Consider the following 21,690-nt stretch of genomic DNA (forward strand, 5'->3'; position numbering starts at 1 on the left):
AGATAGTTTCCAAAGTGGTTGGTGCTTTCTGGAGCACAATGCTGTGTGAAATTCTGAAAGTCGGAGCAGAACCAGCCTCTGAGTTGATCTAGGGCATCCAACACACCCAAATTTTTGTCTCACCATCCCAATTCCCCAGAGCCCCGCAAAGGGAGGGACAGGTTCAAGATTCTCATTCATTTAATGAGCTCCAGAAAGAGAAAGAGCTTATTTGTTGGTGGCTCCCACAGAGTGAACCCCCTATACATACGGGGCAAGGAGAGAGAGGAGGGCTGAGGCTGGGAGGGGAACAATAAACTTTCCCACGCTCCTCCTCCCACAGAGGACACAAAATGTGGTTGCAAAATCCACATTGTTTTGCACCCACAGTCTCCAGCTTCTGTTGTGCAAAGTCTGTTGCAATCGCTGCAAGACAGGAGCTCCTGACATATTTGTCATTGTCATAGTTCATCTCACCAGGCTTTAAAAACATTATTATTATTAATATTATACTCTGCTAAACACAAGTTACTTCTCAAAACCCAGAGAAACAATGTCCATGCAAAATGCAAGCCTGTTAGACCTTTTCCACAATGTATCCCCATCCTTTCCCAGCTACCCAGACCCTTCAACAAGTTGACCAAAGCCAGCCCTGACTTCTTTGAGTTCTTAATGAACAGTTTTTGTGCTCTATGAAAACAGTAAGAACTGTTTTAAGCTGTGAGACAGATCAGTCGGCTCATTTATGCAGCTCTTTGGTTGTGAAAGAACACAGAACTGGGGCAGAGCCTTGCCCTGTCTGACTCATTGTATGACGATAGACAAGTCATTCCTCTCTCTTGGTTTCTCTGTCTGCTGAAGAGTGAAGATGGATTGCATGTTCTCTGTGATTGTTTTCCAGTTCTAGCTGACTTTGATTTTCAAAGCACTTGGAGGGGTGAAGGGAGAGAGAAAGAGACAGGCATTTGTTGAGCCTCTGATAAGTGCATTATCTTATTTCACTCTCACACCTGTTCTGAAGGGTGATAACTTAGGGAGACAGGCAATAAGAGAAAAACCCTGATTTGTCTGCCTTTGAAAGGACTTGAAGGAGACAAATGTTTTCAGGACCTGTCACAGTCCTATGCGAGCATTGACTCATCTTGGTTCTGAACAGCAGAGAGAGAAGCAAGCAACCCCAAGAGCTTTGGTTAGTTTGCTTCTGAGCTTGAATCAGGCTGATTGAAGGCCTGAGAATGCTGGGCTGCACAATTTCCTCCTGGGTGCCCCAGAGAGGAAAGGACAGCAGCTGTTCACAGAGAGCTGCCCAGGAAATGACCCAAACAGGCAAATGTGCAAATGCATTAAAACAAACAACCAAAGTGCCTGCACTTTGGCAAGGGGGGGAGGAAGAATCATCAAAAACTGTACCCAGCACTGGAATGTTCTTCATTCTCAAACATCACCAAGGTAAATAGCATCACTTTTCGCAACACAAATTTCAGTCTCTTGTAGTCTGACCCTCGCACTCCACTCTTAGCTGTTTCCCAGCCAAGTTTAGTTTTCCTTTCCCTACTCCCTCTCTCTCTGCACCCTTTCCTCTCCACCTTCTTCCACCTCTATCTTTCCACCTGTCTATTCTTTCTGGCTTTCTGTCTCTCACTCTTCCATAACCATCCATCTTTCTTCCCCACCTTCCTCTAAGGAAAGAAGAGTGGTATCCAGTAGGCTGGGGCAAAAGCTTGCTGTATAGCAAAATCAATGCAGGCTGTTGTATTCTGACCTAGATTCAAAGGTCAACAACCCCTATGCAGTACTTGGTATAAATTTAGAGGTTCAAGAAAATAGGATCGGATTTCAAACAAGCAGTCTACTTGTGGAATTCTAGCCAAAGCACAACTCCACACCTACTTGGGGAAAGAGGAAATGGAGTGGAAAAGGTGGGGGGGGAGGGTTAAAAAATATAAGGGGCTTTGATGAGGAAAAACTCCAGTGCAGACATTGAGACCACCCCACCCCCTCAACTTGTAGTTCTAAACAGCAAAGAAAATTCCATGGGCCATGTATTAAGAGGATTATCTTTCTTTACTCCACTTTCCCTCACTCTCCTCTTTCTTTTCCCTACTGCCCCTTTCTTGTTTCATTACTTCCTCCTCTTTTATCTTTCTTCTCTTCCGTTTTCTTACTTAAACCCCTTGTATGTTTTTCTACACACTAGTGCATCCTGAGAGGCACTGCTGATGGAGAAGTAACTTCTGAAAGGTCACTTGGGCAGGAAACAAGTTCTCTGTGTAGCTAGAATGAGCTCTTTCCAGCCAAGGTAGACAGACTGATTTACAAGGGCCCCCCAGGCGAAAGCCACACTTTCCTAAGAGTCTGCATTGCTAGGACCCCAGGTGTGGAATACTCCATTAGGTAATTGTATAACGATTCGTATTACAAGAACTTGGAAACCAAAATAAAGCTGCTGATGGTCAGAGACCAGGTTGATATGGATGCCTACATCACCTTGTCTGTTCCCTTAATTTGCAAAGGAATCTGCAACTCTAGAATGTAGGTTGAATGTCTTGGGTGAATTGAACAGTTGAGCTTTCCTGCTTGTGTATCTTTGCCTACACTGGATACTTCCTGGTTCTTCTGTATAAATAGTTCAATTCATTTTTCCCAGCAGCAATCTACCAGAGTTCTTGTGACTCCCGTGTCTTTATCAGAGCTGATTTTTCCCATTCCAAAGAATTCTAAAATTGTAGACCTATGCTGTTCGTTTTCATACAACATAATAAACCCGAGAGTTATGATTTGCTGATTCCCTAATTCTGCATCCTTGATCATTGGGAGACTCTAAGGACCAGGTAAAGGAAGTGAATTTCCTGCAATTATGCCTCAAGTTAGAGGCAGAAACCAGCTTTGGAGTCTGGTTCTTAAGAATCCATTTCTTTCCTCATCATTAGAGATTCTAGGACTGGTGTGTCATAGGCCAGAGTAGGCCTGAGGTAGGCCTATGAGTTAGATCTCATTAGTTACCATCTTTAATTAGTTTGTAATGTTTAAATATCAGAAGAGTATGTATTAATTGCCAGTATGCTTCCTCGAACTGTTTAAATAAATCAGATTTGAAAGCAAAGAGGTAACCTAGGACTAGAGCTGAGAAGCGTGTCATGGTAAGGAACCACCCTTCTTACCTTGTCTTTCAACATGGCTGCCTGGACTCTACAGGATTTGCTGAATTTGCATCTCACACTCTTGAAAATCCTCCACAGCACATCACTGATGTTGGCTCTTGGAAGTCCAGGTGAAGATAAGATTTTCCTTAGTAACTTCATTTCTGGGCAGAAAAATCATGCTACCTCTTTTTCTTTCTCATTGCTTGAGCTATAGAGCTCATGTACAGGACAGTTTTCCTTTCATTTTCCAGTGCTGAAAAAAAATCTCTCTTTTTTTCTTTTTAAATTTTTGTACCCTTTTCTTTGTTGTCTCCATCTGTCCAACCCCTAATACCTTATAAGCAACCTTCCTGTTAGTATCTCGACTTCTCTGTGGCGTGATTGCAGCCAAAGCAGCATGCCACAACAGTTAAGCTATGATTTAAATGGCAGAACTGGGAAGAATGCCTCTGCTAGCCTTTTCAATCTCTCCCTGCCCTGGTTCCAGTAGGGCCCCGCTGTCCTCTGTATATGTGGGTGGTGTTCATTTTAATAATACTGATAGTACAGATAGCAATTGGGGCATTGGTGATGAGATCACATAATACCTTTCTGTATAAGTTGAATCTGTAAGTAAATACGTATTTTGTTTTTAAACAAAAATACCTATCAGAAGGAAATGTAGGAAAGGCCCATCTTGAACTTGTGATCGATCCTTTTTTTGCCTAATCTTTCTCATGATTAATGGTGTGTGAGAGAGGAATGGTGGGTGACTATATCCATAAGATGCAATGGACTTATGTAAAAACAGAGCCAGGTCACATGAAGGTGTGAAGGAAGTTGGGATAGATGAGGTAGAATGGTAGAAGGGAGTGACATTGGCCATAAAGATACTTATGCATACATATATACACCTATATGTATATATATATATATGAACACACACACATGTATATATGTATATATTTACCAAGAAGAAAATAAAAATACTAAAACATCTAACTCTGCATCTGTGAGGCCCTCCTTCTGTGCTCAGGTGTAACTTAACTTGTGTCGTTTGCCCCATCCACCCAACCAACCATCTTTCTGCCTTCAAAGAATTGTCTTAATTGTTCCCTTCTTTTGTAATTTTTATGAACAGTCCATCACTGATGTGAAATCCTTCCCTTATTTTTTTTTAAGTGAACCAGAGCCTTGTCTTTTGTTTTGTTTTCCTTGTTTCTGTTTTGTATTTCAGATACGAATGACAGGAGTGATCAGGATTTAGGTCAGAGGGTCAGCTGGGGCTGCCTTCGTCATTTTCAGACAGTGTATTCATACAAAAGTTTCCAACCAGCAAGATAGCAAAGGAAAGAACAAGGATTTAGGGAGCCCCGGACTAATCTCTATCAGCATTCTATTCACTCTGAGCGCCCTTGGGCAAACAATCCAAAACTCATAGTCTGAAACACCCAAACACTGATAATATTACTACATCAAGAAGTTATTTCATGGTTGCAAATAGGATGATATAGGTGAAACAGGGTGTATCATGCCTGAGACATATTAGCTCCTTTCTTCCTTTTCTTTCTGTCTACAAGCCAAAAAGTCCAGGTGCAGACAGAGATGCCAAATAACACGGGATGCCTCACTCCCCAAAGCATGTTGTAGTAAACACTAGTTCTAAGAAAAAAAAGGGGGGGGAAGAGGTACCAGAGTTTAGGAAATGAATTTTACCTTAGCTCCTTCAGAACATTTTCAAAATGCATTCAAATATTCAAGTTACTGTGAATTTCTGCAATAAAGAAAGTGGATTCGTCTGATGAACCATGGGTACTCCTATTAATGTGATTATAGAATTATTTGGTCAGGTACTTCCTGTGATAGGGAAATACTTTCCTCTCTGCCAGAGAGAGATCTTTTCATGGAGCATAATACTCCCAAAGCATTTCTCACACATGGACCTTTCCATGCTACAAACACACCATAAACCACCTTGTCCTAGCTCTCTGGGACCCATATTTCCTCAATCCTCTGGAAGTTTGATCCCTTCAGGTCTTAGGTCAGTGAGCTGTCCCTTCCTCATGAATCCTTCCAAATAAAAACTTTCCTGCCTTTCTACTTTCTAAGCCATTTCCTACTATAATTTCATCTTATTTCAGTATTCATTTTTTGCCAGTCCTGGGGCTTGAACTCGGAGCCTGGGCACTGTCCTTGAGCATTCTCAAGGCTAATGCTCTACCACTTGAACCACAGTACCACTTCCAGCTTTTTCTATATATGTCGTACCAAGGAATCAAACCTGGGTCTTCATGATGCTAGACAAGCACTCTACCACTAGGCCAAACTCCTGGCCCCAGTATCCATTTTTTTTTAATACAGCACTACTGAAATGCTTTTGTTGAATTGCTTCCCCTAGAACTACCCGTTCTAAGGGAAGTCTATAAGGAAGTCCATAAGTAGAGAGATCCTACTTGTCCTCACCCCTCATTGGTGAGCTCCCAGTTAAGATGGCATTTTGCCCTGTTTACAGTTCAGAGGGCATCATGTTACTATTCCTTCTACCTCACTGATGAGAAAGCTAGGACAATGGGGTGTTACAAATATTTCAAGGTTCAACAATTAATTAATCAATGGCAGGGCTGTGCCTGAAGCCAAGATTTCTCCAAAATGATAAGCTCTGGTCCCGTGTCGAGGAAACAAAGTGTTTCTATTTTCTCATTTTCCTATGAAGAGGCAGCTTTCATGTGCACAGAAATAGAGGGGATTGCTATTTGTTTTAACCTCAGTGGTCTCTGAGACAAGAAAAGGAAGTCTTCCTCCCCCCCCCCCCCCGGGTCCTCGTGGGATAAGAGCTCTGCTGCCTTTAGGGAGTGCAGAGTTACAAGTGTCCAAACTATAAGGCACAGGTCAGCGGGAACCAAGTTTGGGAGGTGGCTGCTTACATAGTAAATCTATTTAAATTGGAATCACACTGCTGTTTCCTCTCACCCTTGCACCACATGAGTGGTGCATTGTTTGGCATCAAAGCTTGTGGGTTAATTCTGTATTCCTATTTGTTTCAAGATCTCTGCGTGGTATAGTCCGGAGATTTCTGGAGGTAAAAGAATGGTGCACATGAGCTCAGCAGATGCTACTGAAAGCCAGCTGCCCTGCATTTTGGAAAGGAGCATGCGGAGAATATAAAGCTACATCAGGAAAGCTCTGAGGCTTGCCCTCTGAAAGTGTTTAGTTTGTGATATCTTCTGGTGGCTCTTAGTTTCTCAACCTCCTCACTGTATTTTTGAGCAGTAGGTGGTATATAGGGGATAAGTAACAATGTCAACTCCCCCAAACCCTTAGTGTTAGATCATGAAACTGAAACCAAGAAACAAATTAGTGAGATCTTTTGAAGCTGGTTTGGTCAAAATTGTTTCCCTATATCCTGATAGAAACCTTGAAGAGCTGGATGCAAATCCAAACATCAGCACCTCCAATAAGCCAGGAGTTGGAGGTGAGGTGGGAGGGTAAAATACAAAGTAACTTCTATCTCATAACATTTTAGTGTTTGACTCCTTTGTTCAACCTGTGTGGCATGTACAGTCAGATAGTACCAGCATTCATTGCTTTCTATGTAGGCCTCATCTGAATGCAGGGTATTTCTAGTTCCCTCGGTAAGGACTTCAGGATGACCTGGGCATTATGTCTACCCTCCATTAATGTTCTAGTACCAGGCAATAGGACAGAATCACCAACAGGGACTGTAGGGTCACATATCTGGGTGGGAACTTACACAGGTAACTTAATCTTACCAGGTCTCAATTTTTCCTGCTGTAAAATGAGTAACGCTTAGCTCATAGGTTTATAGTAAAGATGAAGTGAGCTCATAGATGTAAGCGTTCGGTAGCTGGGAACACCAAATGTTTGCATAGCTACAAGGGGAAAAGATTATCCTGCACAGAGGTTTTCAGTCATTTCTACATGCATCTGTGATTACCATGTGTCTCAGAACCTGCTAGACACCCTATATCCTGGGTTTTCAATGTGGTTTATGTGGCATCAGTGTTAGAGAGGCAGGCAGAATGCCTGTAATGGATCACACTTGGATACATAAGGCAACGTTTTCTGGAGAAATGTACATCTCATCTCAACTTAACACGCAGAGTACAGATTGGCATGGTGTACAAGTCACTTTACAGCAAACGAAAAACTTTGGTCCTTACTTCTGTTGAATCTCAGGATTCTGAGAAATAGGCTAAATGGGATGCTTAAAGGTATCATGTGCCAACTGAAAGCCACACAGCTTATATAGGTAATAGAGTGTTGATGTATTTATAATACTAGCTACCAACTGGGTACTGGTGGCTCATGCCTGTAATCCTAGCTATTCGGGATGCTGAACTATAACAATTGTGGTTTGAAGCTGGTCCAGACGGGAAAGCCCATGAGACTCTTGTCTCCAACCAATCACCAACAATGCCAGAAATGGAACTGAGGCTCAAGTGGTGGAGCACTAAACTTGAATAAAAAAGTTCAGGGACAGGGAGTGCCCAAGCCCTGAGTTCAAGTGTCAAGACTTGGACACGCATACACATGCTGGCTACTAACTAATGAATGCTAAGTATGTGTCGAGAATTCTTCTGTGTTCATTTCTTGAATTAATTGATTCAATTCTGTTGGTGATCCTTGAAAAATAGGTATTCCAATAAGATACGAAGAGGCTGTCAGTCAATCTAGTGTCTTGAGACCCGGAAATTCAATAAATGCTTTCTGTAATTATAATTGATCCTTATTTCACAACTGGAAACACTGAGGCTCTGCAAGACTGGAAACGTGATAACATACAAAGCTTTCAAGTGGCAGCATGTGAAATCAAGTTATGTGTCTCTGTAACTTGTGCTCTTGAAGACAACCCTTGGTCACATTCTCCAGAGTTTCCTTATTTATTTATGTCTTTATTTATTTTCAGTTATTGTCTTAAAGTGGTGGTATAAAAGGTTTTCCAGTTTATGAGTACCATGCATTGTCATCATTCCCTCATTCTCCCAACCCTATTTCTTTACCTCAACCCATATTCCTCCCTCTCCTTCTGAAATTTTTGGAAGAGGCCCAACTTTTATCTTCCAGGTGTAGTGAAGTTGTTCTATGAGTGATACCCCCTCTTACTTTCTCATTTCTCTTTCCCCAGCTGTGTACACTTTGCCTGTGAGACCATAGATTGTCCAGAGCTGGCTGTGAAGAATTCTTCTCTTAATTGCTCCAGCAGCGACCGCTATCATGGTGCCCAGTGCACTGTGAGCTGCCAGACGGGCTATGTGCTACAGATACAGCGGGATGACGAGCTGATCAAGAGCCAGGTGTGTGTGGGTGCTGAGCACAGGGCACTTCTAGCCATGGAATGTTGGTAGGGTTGCCACAGGTGCTCTAATAAAGTCCTAGCCTGACATGACACACAGTAGATGAATTCTTAATTTTTCTCTCATTTCTATGAGTATTACATGCATCTATGTATCATCCATCTATCTATCTATCTGTCTGTCTGTCTAGTCTAGCTTGCTAGATTATTGTCTACTAACTACTGCCTATTTGTTCCAATGAATTAATGAATCAAGGAATCAACAAACCAGCCTATATATCTAAGAAGGCAGTTCCTGAGTAGAAGAGCATTCCATTACACGCATCAATATATATGTTCATTTAACTTGCAAGTCTATAAGACTACAGTCTGAACATATCAGAACAAAGCTGTTATACTCAGAGCACTGCCATAATGAAACAGGCTCTTTAGAAAGAGGTGAACTCTGTCGATGAGATGTGCGTTCATTCACTCACTCATTCATTCACCCATTGCATCTATTCACCGTAAGCCAGATGTTGTACTTGGTCCTAGAGATGAAGCAATCGTTAAAGCAGACTGCAGTGAGGGCACTGATGGCTCATACTCAAGGGGCTGAGATCCAGACAGTTGTAACACAATTCCCACCTTGGCAGAAAAGATGTCAGACATCATCTCCAATCCCCAGTTAACAACTAAAAGGCAACGCTGGAGGGATGACTGAGTGCCTACCAAGATCAAGAAAGCAGACTGAGTGTGAGGCCCTGACTTCAAGACCTAGTCCTGGAGAAGAAAAAGAAACTTGAGTCTCTCTTCTCAGGGAACCAGCAACTCACAAATATGACAGATACCATAAAGAGATTGGGATGTAGATAAATAGGCAGACTTAAGGAAAATGTTCTGGAGAAGTGGTGTAAAAACTGCCAAGCAGGCAGATAGGCAGAGTGCTATGTGCTGGGGACAATTCTGTAGACCGAGATATTTTCACTCCTTCTCTCTCTCTCTCTCTCTCTCTCTCTCTCTCTCTCTCTCTCTCTCTCTCTCTCTCTCTCTCTCTCTCTCTCAAGTCACCTGATTTATGAGTCTGGAGAGTCAATTCTTTGTCTACTGGTTCTGGGCCAGATTAATCAGGAGGTCTGGGGATTATTGTTTAGGGTAGCAGAGAACCCGTTGAAGGATTTGCTCCACAGAGGCTCTTTTGCCTTCCACATGGTGTGTCCTAGAGTCTCTCTGTAAGGCAGGCGTCGGAAGAAGCCATTGGGAGTCATGGACAGAGCTCATGGAAGATGGGATGTTTCCTGCCTGAGATGAGTGGTCTTGAGTTGGGTTTTGAGTGATGTGGCAGAACCTTGCTTCAGCCAGGTGCTTTGGGAATCTCAGGTAGGGCAAGGAGAGTGTGGTAAAGGAAGGAGCTAAGGCTCCTTCCAGCTCTGGCAGTTGCAGACTCTAGAGCTGTTGACAGATGTAGCATGTTCCAGTGCTGACCCAGCACACTCTGATGCAATCACACAGGAAACATTTTGTATTTCTGGGAACACCTATGTGTGCAGAGCTTCTGTACTTCCTTGCCTTAGAAATTGACTTCTGTGTCAGCCATGGCAGGTCTGAACTTCTATGGGAACGATTAGGCAGTTTTGGCAGGGAGAGATCTCTGTACACCCTTTGATGTGTGCTTAGGAAAGGAAAATGTCTTTTGCTTTTCAAATACCAGATCAAAATTTGGCACCTCTCAGTCCTGTGGGATTTGGCAGCTTCTTCCTTGAATGGAAGCCTCCAGGTTACCAATGACAGTTGTTCAGTTGGCTCATCCAAGGGGAGCCCCACCCTTCCATTTACACCACCCTACTACCTTCTGGTTCAATTCAGATCTTTGTTGTACTTTTCAGTTTCCATAGGCTGGTTTTTTTTTTATTTTTTTTCATCATGTCTATTTCTCTTGATTACTGAGCCATCCAATTTCAGAATATGGAATTCTTTGTAGAGCAAGACTTGGGTTCAATCTCTTCATTTCACCAATAGGAGAATTCAAGAGAAGATACAGCCCAAGGTCCCATAAAAAGAGGCAAACATCCAGGTCTCCTATATCCCAGGCAACACCTGCTGTCTTCCAAACATTCCAACAGGCTTCTGGTGGACTGGGGGCACAGCTCAAGTGACAGAAATCTTGTCTAGCAATTTGAAGCCCTGAGTTCAAACACCAATACTGCCAAAAGGAAGAAAGATGGGAGAGAAGAGACATGAAAGGAAAGACTGAGTGAAGAAGAAAGAGAAAGGGAAGGAAAGAAGGAAGGAAGGAAGGAAGGAAAGAAGGAAGGAAGGGAGGGAGGGAGGAAAGGAATACCTAGATCTCTGGAGCTCTACCATATAACCGTGTTTTAGAGTCTGTTTTGTGAAAGAAGTCAGCATGTCCGAAAGGTTTCTGAATCCCAAGACAGTCATCAATGAAGTAGAATACTGATCTGGAAGATTCTATAGATTACAATAAAGAACACGGTCTTTGGGCTTAAATCCCCCTTATCCTTTTTTCAGTAAACCAGGCTTGATCAAGATGTCTCTTAAGCTTTAGTACTTGTATCCTTCCATAGAAACTGAAATATCTGATTCCTTCCATTGTTCAGATGACCAGGAGTGAGATAACATTGAACATGATCCACTTATGTCTCCTGGTACCGGGATAAGATTGAGTTTTCCTCTAAGAGGAGAAAGATATTTCTCTCATGGGTGGCCCTGTCTGCCATCTCTCACTGTGCCTGCCTCTCCCTTTCAGACGGGACCCAGCATCACAGTGACCTGCACAGAGGGCAAGTGGAACAAGCAGGTGGCATGTGAGCCTGTGGATTGTGGCATGCCAGATCACCATCATGTCTACGCTGCCACTTTCTCTTGCCTGGAGGGCACCACCTTCGGCAGCAGATGCTCCTTTCAGTGTCGACATCCCGCACAGTTAAAAGGTATCGTGGGTCCTCCATTTCACTGAGACTATTCCCTATCGGCAAGAAACCTAGAAATCTGCTTCCTGACCTCTTCCTGGAGCTCAGACACTCTGGGTTGGACATCCATGGTTATATGTGTGGCCTTGAATTGTTTTTGTCAATTGTAGCTAGTTAAATGTCCTGACTGTTCATTCAAGGATAAAAATGTGTACGGGGCTGGAAATTTAGTCTAGTGGTAAGAGCACTTGTTTAGGATGTGTGAATACCCCGGTTTGATTCCTTGGTACCACATACATAGAAAAAGCCAAAAGTGGTGCTGTATCTCAAGTAGTAGAGCTCGAGCCTTGAGAAAGCCCATGGACAGTGCTTAGGACGGGAACTCAAGCCTTGGGACTGGCAACCAACCAAATAAAACAAAAGAGAAACATGTATGGATAAAATTGACAGTAAATGTTTTGTCAAGACTTTATAATAATTCTCCTAGAAAAAGGAGAAAGAGGGAGACATGTTGGCAAGTGGGAGGAGGAGAGAAATTTGTAGCAGGAACTAGTACACATAGCTGTGTATGATAGGCCCACATAAATCCAACAAGCTGGTAATATTTACCTTTTTCAGAGGAGGAAACTGAGTCTCAACATTTAAAGAACAAGGCAAAGGCTGTCTGAATGGTAGGGATCATATTGTAGCCCAGGTCTATGTTTCTCCAGTAACAGCTACTTCCACTTAAAAGAATAGATGACCTGCCTGTAATTCTACATTCTTAGCAAGCAGAAATAGGAAGACTATGGTTCAAGGTCATCTGCCCCCAAAGTTGATAGAACCCTAAAGCCAGGAGTGCTGGATCATGCCTGTAAGCCCAGCTGCACGGGATGTAGGACTGGAGGATAATTCATAGTTTGAATGATACCCTATTTAAAAAGCAAAGTAGTAACAAATGACCGAGGGTATAATTAATGGGGTAGGCTGCTTATCAGCCAAGTATGAGACCCTGAGTTAAATCCCCAGTGCTGCCAAAGGAAGGATAAAAGGAAGGAAGGAAGAGAGGGAGAGAGATAGGGAGGCAGGGAGGGAGAAAGCGAGGAAGAAAGCTAGGAAGGAAGGAGAGGGAGAGAGACCACTGGCTAGAAAGAAGTAGGTGTGCACAGAAAGCATGGAGTAACCTCCTGGGCAAGGCATTAGGGACATGAAAGTGACAAGAGTAGAGCATTTTTGAAAACAAAAGTCACATTTTGGAAACCAGAGAGATAATGGCTTGCAAAAGAGTTCTAGAACGCTGGAACAGAAGAGATTTAAGAGCTCAGAAGCATTTTCACTGTAAATATCATCAATATTAACTTTCTCATGAGAAAGGAAGGAACTTGTATAAAGCTATACCTAGCAGCAATTTTAGAACAAATGTTTCAGCTTCTGTTCAAGTATTTGCAGGATTGTGACACATGATTCAATTTTTCAAAGGTTCAGAGCTGTCCCTTTCACTTAACTGACTAGAGAAAACATTCCCCTTTTATTAAATACCTAAGGCAATATATCATTTGTGAGATACTTTGAGATACCCAAAGATTTAGGGTCCATTATACTATACTGAATAGGGTTTCTGCATGGTGTCATGGATTTGGGATGATAACTTTGAATACCCGTGTAATTCCACATACTATTGTGTATGCCTAAGTCTCAGGCATTTTGATAATTGGAGAGAGTAGTTTTCATTACTTATTTTTTGTGTGACTGCACTGTGGCTTAAACTCAGGGCTAAGGTGCTGTTTCTGATATTTTTAGAAGCTAGAGTCTAGTGTTCTACCACTTGGGCCCCCATTCTACTTTTTACTAGTTAATTGGAGGTAAGAGTCTCTTGAATTTGTCTGCCTGAGCTGGATTTGAACTGTGATTTTCAAATCTCAACCTCCTGAGTAGTTAGGATTATAGGAGTGAGTTACTACTGCCTTGCTTTGATGTTTTTTAAGTTACTGAAAAGAGTTAGGAAGACCATAGGAACTTGAGGGCTTTGGTCAGAGGACTCAGAACTCAGCATATAATGAGACTGAATAAAATATGTTCACTGGTTGATCGATCTTTGATGAAGAAATAACATATGACATGTTTCTCCTAAAAAAATGAAAGATCTAGCAATCTTATCAAACTCCCCCTGCCCCACCAAATAAAAAATTAGAAAATGGACTGGAGACACATCATTCAGCTCCTCTCATTTTGAACCCAAGATTTAAAGAAGACTGTCATTAATATTTTATTTAAGACACAACTGAGAGTGAGAGAGAGAAAGAGAGAGAGAGAGAGAGAGAGAGAGAGAGAGAGAGAGAGAGAGAGAGAGAGAGAGAGAGAGAGAGAGAGAGAACAAACTGGAAACCCTCCAACATCTAGGCATCCAAGCCCGGGCTTAGCCCCATTTACCAATGGAAAACAGGATGTATTAATAACTCTAGACTACAAATCGCACTTCTTTCAATCAGGGACTCTTGGGAAAAGGAGGTGTATACATTAGCATTCATTATTACACCTAATAATAAGCTTTAATCAAGGTGATGCAGATCCTCTTGCCAGGGGTCCTCTCCTCACTGTTGTGGGAGAGAGGAAGAACAAGCCTGCCATCGAAATGTGGCTTCAGCAAGTACTTTTCCCCACTTTGAGAAGAGCACAAAGTGTCTCTTTCCTGGTCCTACTGACTCATTAGGACCAAATGCTACTTCATGTAGTCTGCTACCAAAATTATCTGCTACACAAATTCCTGTTCTTAGCTTCTGCATGGAACTGCTGGCAGCCTGTTTGGGGCAAAGGTCCTGATTCTTCTCTCTTGATCTTGTTAACTTCATTTTACTGTCTTTTTCAAGCAAGAGTGTGAGAGATGATCAAAGCATTATTTTGTTCACTTATTTCTCCTTTCTTCATTTTGTGTTTTATGTGTTCCTTCTTTGCTTCTTCCTTCCTTCCTTCCTTCCTTCCTTCCTTCCTTCCTTCCTTCCTTCCTTCCTCCCTTCCTTCCCTCCTTCCTTCGATCCCTCCTTTCCTCCTCTTTCTTTCTTTTTTTTTTTTTCAGTTGTAGGGCTTGAATTTTCAGCCTGGGTGCTATTCCTGAAGTCTTCAGCTCAGAGCTACTGCTCAACCACGTTGAGCCAAAACACCACTTCTGGTTTTCTGGTGGTTAATTGGAGAGTCTCATGGACTTTCATGGCCAGGCTGGCTTTGAACTGCAATCCTCAGATCTCAGCCTCCTGAGTAGCCAGGATTACCAGCACCTGGCTTATGTTCTTTCTTTGAGATATAGTACAAGCCAAAAGAGCTCAGAAAATGAAAAGGAATGAAGCATGAAAGATATAACACTTGTCCTGGCCCAGACCAACTCTTTGGTCTTGGGTGAACAATTTCATACCTACTTGCCTCCCTATACTCATTTGGAAAGCAAGCATACTAGGGCTTCAGAGATGATGCATATAGAATTCCAGAGTTAGAGAGGACTCTTAACATACATTTGTTTTCCCCAGAAACCATCACGAAGACTTGAGCAATGGCTGATCTTCCCAGCCCCTGACTTCTTATGCTGAAGAGTCTTTGGTTTTGGAACTATGGAGACTGTTTTGTCCTCCATGTTCCTTTCGGTTACTAGAGCTAGTATCCTCAGAACAACAGCCATCACCCAGCACCATTCCTTGGCTGACATCCCAAAGAACCAAATTAATACAAGCAAATTAATCCAATTGCTTCTGTATTCTAAAGAGCCTAATTTATCCTATATACCCTGACACATTTGCTTCATTGCCAACCTCTCTTCAGGATTTATGTGAAATATTCTATGAGTTCACAGTCTAAAATAAGTTTTGCCTCAGTTCTTTATCAAATGAACCTAGATGGAATTTCCAAAAATCCTGTTGAGGGAGGGCGTGGAAGTCCTCTCAAATTCAGAAAAGACAGCTTTGGGATCAAACCCATAAATGTTTAATTAAATGACTAAAAATAAAATATTACTTACATCACCTCATTAACCCTGACTCAACTCAACTGTGTTGGGTGCATTTAATATTTACTAGGGGGCACACTTTCTAACATAAATATGCCTCTGCCCCACAAAAATCTGTTGTGAAAGGTCTTCTTTCTACTTCTAGTTCTGGTGGTTGCTCTTTTTTTATCTGAGCATTGAAAACTCAGTCTGTTCAAGCATTTCCGTAAGACATCCAATCATGCCAAGTATTTTCTGATGTCTTAGGCTGTATTGAAATTTGGTGAGAGCTGGGTAGATTTGGGGGCCTTTCACATTGGCTGGTTCCCAGCATTTTACATTTTCCCTTGCTATGGCAAAATGGCCCATCTTACCTTTTGCATTTTCCTTCTTCTTTTAGCACACATGCACAGATGTGCCCAACATACTAGACTCCATTCTATCTTTTCTTGAGAAGGGATCTCCATCAATGATCTTTGAATACCAGTTCTTTGACTAGGTAAAACTGTCACTGTGGGCTGCACTCTAGGAGCGAGGAATACTTGGGCTGATCCTCATCTCAAATTTGACCAACAATTTACTCACTGATATCCATCTCTTAGCTTGCTCACTTACAAAGTAGTATTAATGATTAATTGGTTTTTAATATGTCTATCCCACTGTCTCATTTCCAGATAGCCCTCCACAGAATTCTTTGCAGACATTCCAAAACAAACCAGGATATAGTAAGGCTAGCAGCACTCCATGTTTCTGTCAGCACTATTCACCACAGCCAAGATAAGGAATCAACCCAGATGTCCCACAATGGACAAATGGATCAAAAAATGTGGTGTACATGCACAATGGAACTTAGAAAGAATAATAGTGTACCATTTGTAAAGAAATTGGAAGACTTGAAAAATTATGGTAAATGAAGTAGCCAAGCCTAGAGAGACCAAGAATCCATGTTTTCCCTTACATTCAGAAGTTAGATTTCACTTGTGAACTCAAAGAGTAAATGTTTTATGGTTTGCACATGTACAAAAATGCATTAACTGAAATACAGAAGATTCAAGGAAGATTTCAAATAGTGTACTCAAAAAGAGTGATGTGGGGTCAGGTCACTGGAAAAGAGGTAGATGGATGAAGAGAGGAGCGGAAGAATACAGTCAAGAATCCAATGTATACCCTACTAAAGAAGAGTGATAAAAGGGGAGAGAAGGTAAGGGAAGTGGAGAGATGTTGTGAATGTCAAAAGGCATGATGTTCATCATAAAATATTCACAGATTGCTTTGTTAAATGGTAACCCCTTTGTATAACTACTAAATGATAATAATAATAATAATAATAATGAAAAAATAATGGACATTTGGAGAACTAACGTACCATCTAATGTAGCCGTGTTGGTGTTTGGTAACACTTTACTGAGCAAGCACCATACTTGTGGAAATGCTAAGGACAATGTAGTTCCAGGATCCCAGAAGATGAGCAAATATGCTTTTCAAATGAAAATTGGCAAAGGATTGCATGCTCCTTTTGATAACTTTACTTCTGTTTCAGATTCTTTCTGATTTTTTTCCACCTCCAATGCTAGCTGAAGTAGTTATGGGCTATTTTTGGGAAAGGGGCCAGCCTAAAATGCTTTGTGCCCCCATTTCTTGCCTGACCCAGACCTCTCCTATTTATACCTCCTCTCCTTCAACTTCTGCAACTTATTAGTAGCTATTCTTTACAACAAAATGAATCACCTTACAATCCCACCCATACTAGCTTTAGGCTAATGCAGCCTCGTGAACTCTTTTGCTTGTCCTTACTCAAATGAGCTGCATTTTAATTTTCATCAGATTATATCATGAAAAGTATCCTTTCATATTCTGTTCAAGATCACAAGTAGATTGATTCAGTGAATGAAAATTTGAGGGATTGCTATGTGATGAGCAGTCGGCTAGAGGCTGGGAATAAAGAATGTACCAAGATGCAGCTCCTTATCTTATAACCCAGGGCATGCCAACACCATGTGGAAAACTGCTAAGAAAACTAGACTGAAGATCAGGCATATTTTCTTTCTTGGAAAATATTACTTTGGATATCTATGTACATATTTCAATATTATGTATATATTTATGGAGACAATGTGTTGTTTTGGTATCTGTACATGAATAATTAACAAATTAGGTTAGGTGACATATCACTTTGGACATCATTTTTTGTGCTGAGGACAGTCAACATCTTTTCTACGCAGTTGAAAAATAATACAGTATTGTAGATCATAGTTAACCTACTTCTCCATAAAATACCAGAACTTATCATTCCTTAAAAGCATTCCCAGAAACTGGATCCTCTAATTAATACTTTAGTAGGACCACAATAAAAAGGACCAGTCTTCTGACATTAGAAGTTTACACTTGTTTTCTTTCTTACTAGAAACTGAAACTTACTTAGCTACCTTTATAGAAGGAAGGGGAGCATCATTTTCCAGACCATAAGATATGAAAAAATTATAAAGCAGAGATCCAAAATCCAATATCAACCCTCTTAACCTGGAGTTGCTAGGAACTCCAGGCTCAGACTTTTTTTTGCTTTGTGACCTGATTTACAAAGGGTAGGGGCATAAGGAAAGGAGGAGACAGAATTAATAAGTCATGTTGACTTGTTATTTCCTCAAGCCAGTTATCATTGAAGGCCGGCTGAGGCTCAGCCATTCTCAGGAAGCCTGAGGGATGGTAGGGAACCTGCCTGAGAGATCCAAATTGCACGTGATATATGAACTCCCCATCTCCATCACGGAATGAATACCACTTTCGGGAACGTTGGCACTTTGGTTTGTGAACCTAGCATGGGAATCCAATACCAGAACAAAAATCCTCAGCACTGCATGCCTCCTTCAGAACATGGAAGCCAAGAACAAGGGCATGAAGAATGGGTACAGGCTGCATCCATCCAAGTCACTTGTTGGGTGTGCGTGGTACTATAGCTGGAGACTAGAGATGCTGATTCTGTACAGTCCACCATCTGCGTCCAAAGAGGTTCTCTCCGCCCCCTTCCATGGGGTTGAGGGATATCTCCATGGTCCTGAATCACCAGACCCTGCTTAGCCTCGTTCTTCTTTCAGCATTATTAACTCCTGCTTACTGTCTCTCTTAATGTGTACTTGTAGTTTGCATTTTCTCTCTTGGTTAGGGTTCTGGTGTAGATTTTGGGGTGGGAGGGTTTGTTGGTGATCGTTGTCTTTTTTGTTGTTGTTGTTAGTTTTGATTCTGTCTTTGTGTGCTTATATCAGGACTTTACAGTATTGCTTGGCTTTTTCACTCACAACTGGCCCTGTACCACTTGAGTCACACCTCCAGTATAGCATTTTGCTGGATAATCGGGGAATCTTTTGGACGTTTCTGCCAAAGCTGGCTTTTAACCACAATCCTCAGATCTCAGGCTCCCAAACGCATGACTGAACCTTCCAAAGACGTGGTTGCATTCTATCATTTTTATCTTACTTCAGAAGAACTATGGCTCTCACTTGACAACTTGTAATGTGCCTGCCTGATACAGAAACTGACATTCTGATAAAAATCCTAAAGTTTTCTCCATATTTAGCCTGCCCTCCCACCCCACTGAGCAAGACCTACTTCCCACTAAGCTCAAGCTATACCTGAGTACCCCAAAGCTCTAATCCAAAAGCAATGTAGAAAAGAAATGTGGAGTGTCTGGTGTTCTGGATATCTCTTTGCTTCTTGGGAAACCAAATGAATCACTCCTTCCATATCATTTATTCTTGTTATGTGATGTAAAAACAGCCATAGCTGGCAGTAACACAGTGTATTGCTGTGGGATTTGGAACTACTAAGTCTAACCAGGTCAATCATACTAAGGGAGGCAAAAAGTGATGGTGTAGGAGAGGTGGAGGAGCAGACATGAAACTGTAAAACTTCCTTTCCTTCTCCTGTTTTATTTGTGCTTGTCACTTTAGAGAACACTAAATGATTTACTTTTTGTTTGGACAATCATGTTCTTCCCTCTCCCAGTAGATTATAAGCTCCAAGAGAGAGTAGGGTTATTTTTAATTTATTTTGCTTACTATTTGTTTCCCAACCAACAACAGCAACAACAGAAAAAAAAATTAGCACTTGGTAAGTACCAAATAGATGCTTGTTAAATGAATGATGGCCCTGGATCACTCATGTAACCTGCTGATAAAAATATAAGGTAAAGAGGAAGAGAACAAGTTAATAAGCAAAGGAGGGCATTGGTGGTACTTTTTTTCTTTTATTGAAACAAGGTTTCTATATGTAGCCTAGGCTGATCTTAAACTCTCAATCCTTATTCCTCAGTCTCCCAAGTGCTGGGATTACAGGTAGATACCACTGGGCCTAGCTTTGACACTACTATATGAACCATTTTCTCAAGTGTTGTGTTATATTTCATCTTCTCCACACTAAAGGCAGGGACAGTTTTTTTCTTTTGCTTTTAAACCTGGCGCTTTTTTTTTCTTTTGCCATGGACAAGAATTGGTTCTAGTCATCTCCTCCGAAATCCCCTTTCCAAATGTCTTGCTAAGCACCCTGTTATTGAAAGGAATAAATGAGCTTGAATATCAGAAACGCTCTGTGCATAGTAACTGCTCAATAAATGTCAGTTTCTTCCCCATCACTCCACCCCATCCACCTTCAAATCCCAGAGCTTCCCACATGCTTCCGGCCCTGGTTATCAACCCCATTCAGTAATAAACAGAAAAGAGTTCCATGGAGAGATAGCAGTTCCAGGGCCTCTCATTGTCATGGGGAGTTGGGGGCAGGCTGTGCCTTGATAATATATGAGCTGGCAGTGAAAAAGCATCATTGCTGGGTTTTACTTTGATTTGTGACCTCCCCTATTAGGCAAGCATACTGGTGGCCATCAACACTCTGTCAGAATTGGCACAGGCAGCCGGAAGTGCTGCTGCCTCTGTAACCTTGGCAGAGTTTTGCTAAGCGCTGGGGCCTGGAACAGAAACTCAAATCTCCTGATACGAGGCATTCAGGCTTGCCTCTTCCAGGCAAGGGAAGGGGAGGAGGAGAATACACAGACCTAGACTTGCTGCAGGGTGGGGATAGGGGTGAGAAGGGTGGACAACAGTGGAAATTTAAGATCACATAGTACACTGTTTTGTGAGCCTGGAGTAGATTCTGATAGGAGTGTATGCTGGTAACTATCCAGAAAGCAAGTTCATTGTTCCTGAGCAAAAGTGTACACCTGGAAGGCAGAGGAGTGGATGGGAGGATGGTGAGGGAGTGTGGATCGCTTATGGGTTTCAGTTCACTTGAACGTGGGGCTAATTTACTCCCTTGATTTCAATCTCCTGTGGTTGTCCTCATGAACTCCCCCAAAGCTTTGATTATAGGTGGAATGAGATGGGATTGCTCTGGGAGGTCAGGTTGGCTAAAATCCATTGTGCTTTCCAGGCAACAACAGCTTCCTGACCTGTATGGAAGATGGACTGTGGTCATTCCCAGAGGCCCTGTGTGAGCTCATGTGCCTCGCTCCACCTCCGATCCCCCACGCAGATCTGCAGACTCCCAGATGTCACGAGAACAAGCATAAGGTGGGATCCTTCTGCAAGTACAAGTGCAAACCTGGATACCACGTGCCTGGCCCCTCCCGGAAGTCAAAGAAGTAAGTGGCTCTGGGGTGGAGCGTAGTCACGGCTGGTTGCCTCTTTGGAAGGAAATGTTCTTTGGCTCCGTGCTAAAGGCAAGACCGGTTGCATATCCCATTTTGTCCTGGGCAAAGCTCACAGAAGAGGTTAGGTCTGGATTAAACAAAGGGAGTGTGGCTGCAGGTAAGTTGTGTGCTCTCAGGTAAGTGACTTCACTTTTCTGGCCTTCTCGAACTTGAGGAAGACAATCAAACTTTAACATCTAAACTTGTGGTGAAGAACCAGTTCCTTGAATGCAATTGTCTTTTGCGATTGTTGATGGGATTACTTGTGTCATGTGAGGTTATTTGGAAGGAAAAGAGAGGATTTGGGGCTTGGGGATTGAGATGTGCCTCATCCCATGTGTAACTGCGAAGCTCCACATACCTGTCTGCTTCTGCTGATGGAGTTGTATGAGTGACTTTTCCTTATCCTGACATGTATTCCCTCATTCAATAGAATGTGTCGAGAATCACTGATAAGAAAGAGAATAGGAGGCCACTTGGTAGTGTTTGGGAATGGGCCTGGGTCTAGCCATTTGATCTTTGAGGCATCTTTTCCTCTATCTCTTTTTTGAAGACGGGCCTTCAAGACTCAGTGTACCCAAGATGGCAGCTGGCAGGAGGGTGCTTGTGTTCCAGTTACATGTGACCCGCCTCCACCCAAATTCCATGGGCTCTACCAGTGCACCAACGGCTTCCAGTTCAACAGCGAGTGTAGGATCAAGTGTGAAGACAGCGACAGCACCCAGGTAAACCCGGTGGGACCT

At 42.2% G+C, this 21,690-nt stretch overlaps 1 protein-coding gene across 1 annotated transcript in view; it reads left to right on the forward strand.

The window, feature by feature from the left end:
- The window catches only part of Pappa (pappalysin 1), a 220,134-nt gene that overhangs the window by 160,877 nt on the left and 37,567 nt on the right, over window positions 1-21,690 (forward strand). The window contains exons 14-17 of the mRNA XM_090330506.1: window positions 8,248-8,416; window positions 11,162-11,345; window positions 20,689-20,899; window positions 21,501-21,672. Of these exons, the coding sequence (XP_090186632.1) occupies window positions 8,248-8,416; window positions 11,162-11,345; window positions 20,689-20,899; window positions 21,501-21,672 (736 nt within the window). The remainder of the gene's footprint in view (window positions 1-8,247; window positions 8,417-11,161; window positions 11,346-20,688; window positions 20,900-21,500; window positions 21,673-21,690) is intronic.

Source organism: Megascapheus bottae, chromosome 3 (genome assembly GCF_031878675.1).
Source record: "Megascapheus bottae isolate mThoBot1 chromosome 3, mThoBot2.hap1, whole genome shotgun sequence".
Lineage (NCBI taxonomy): Eukaryota > Metazoa > Chordata > Mammalia > Rodentia > Geomyidae > Megascapheus > Megascapheus bottae.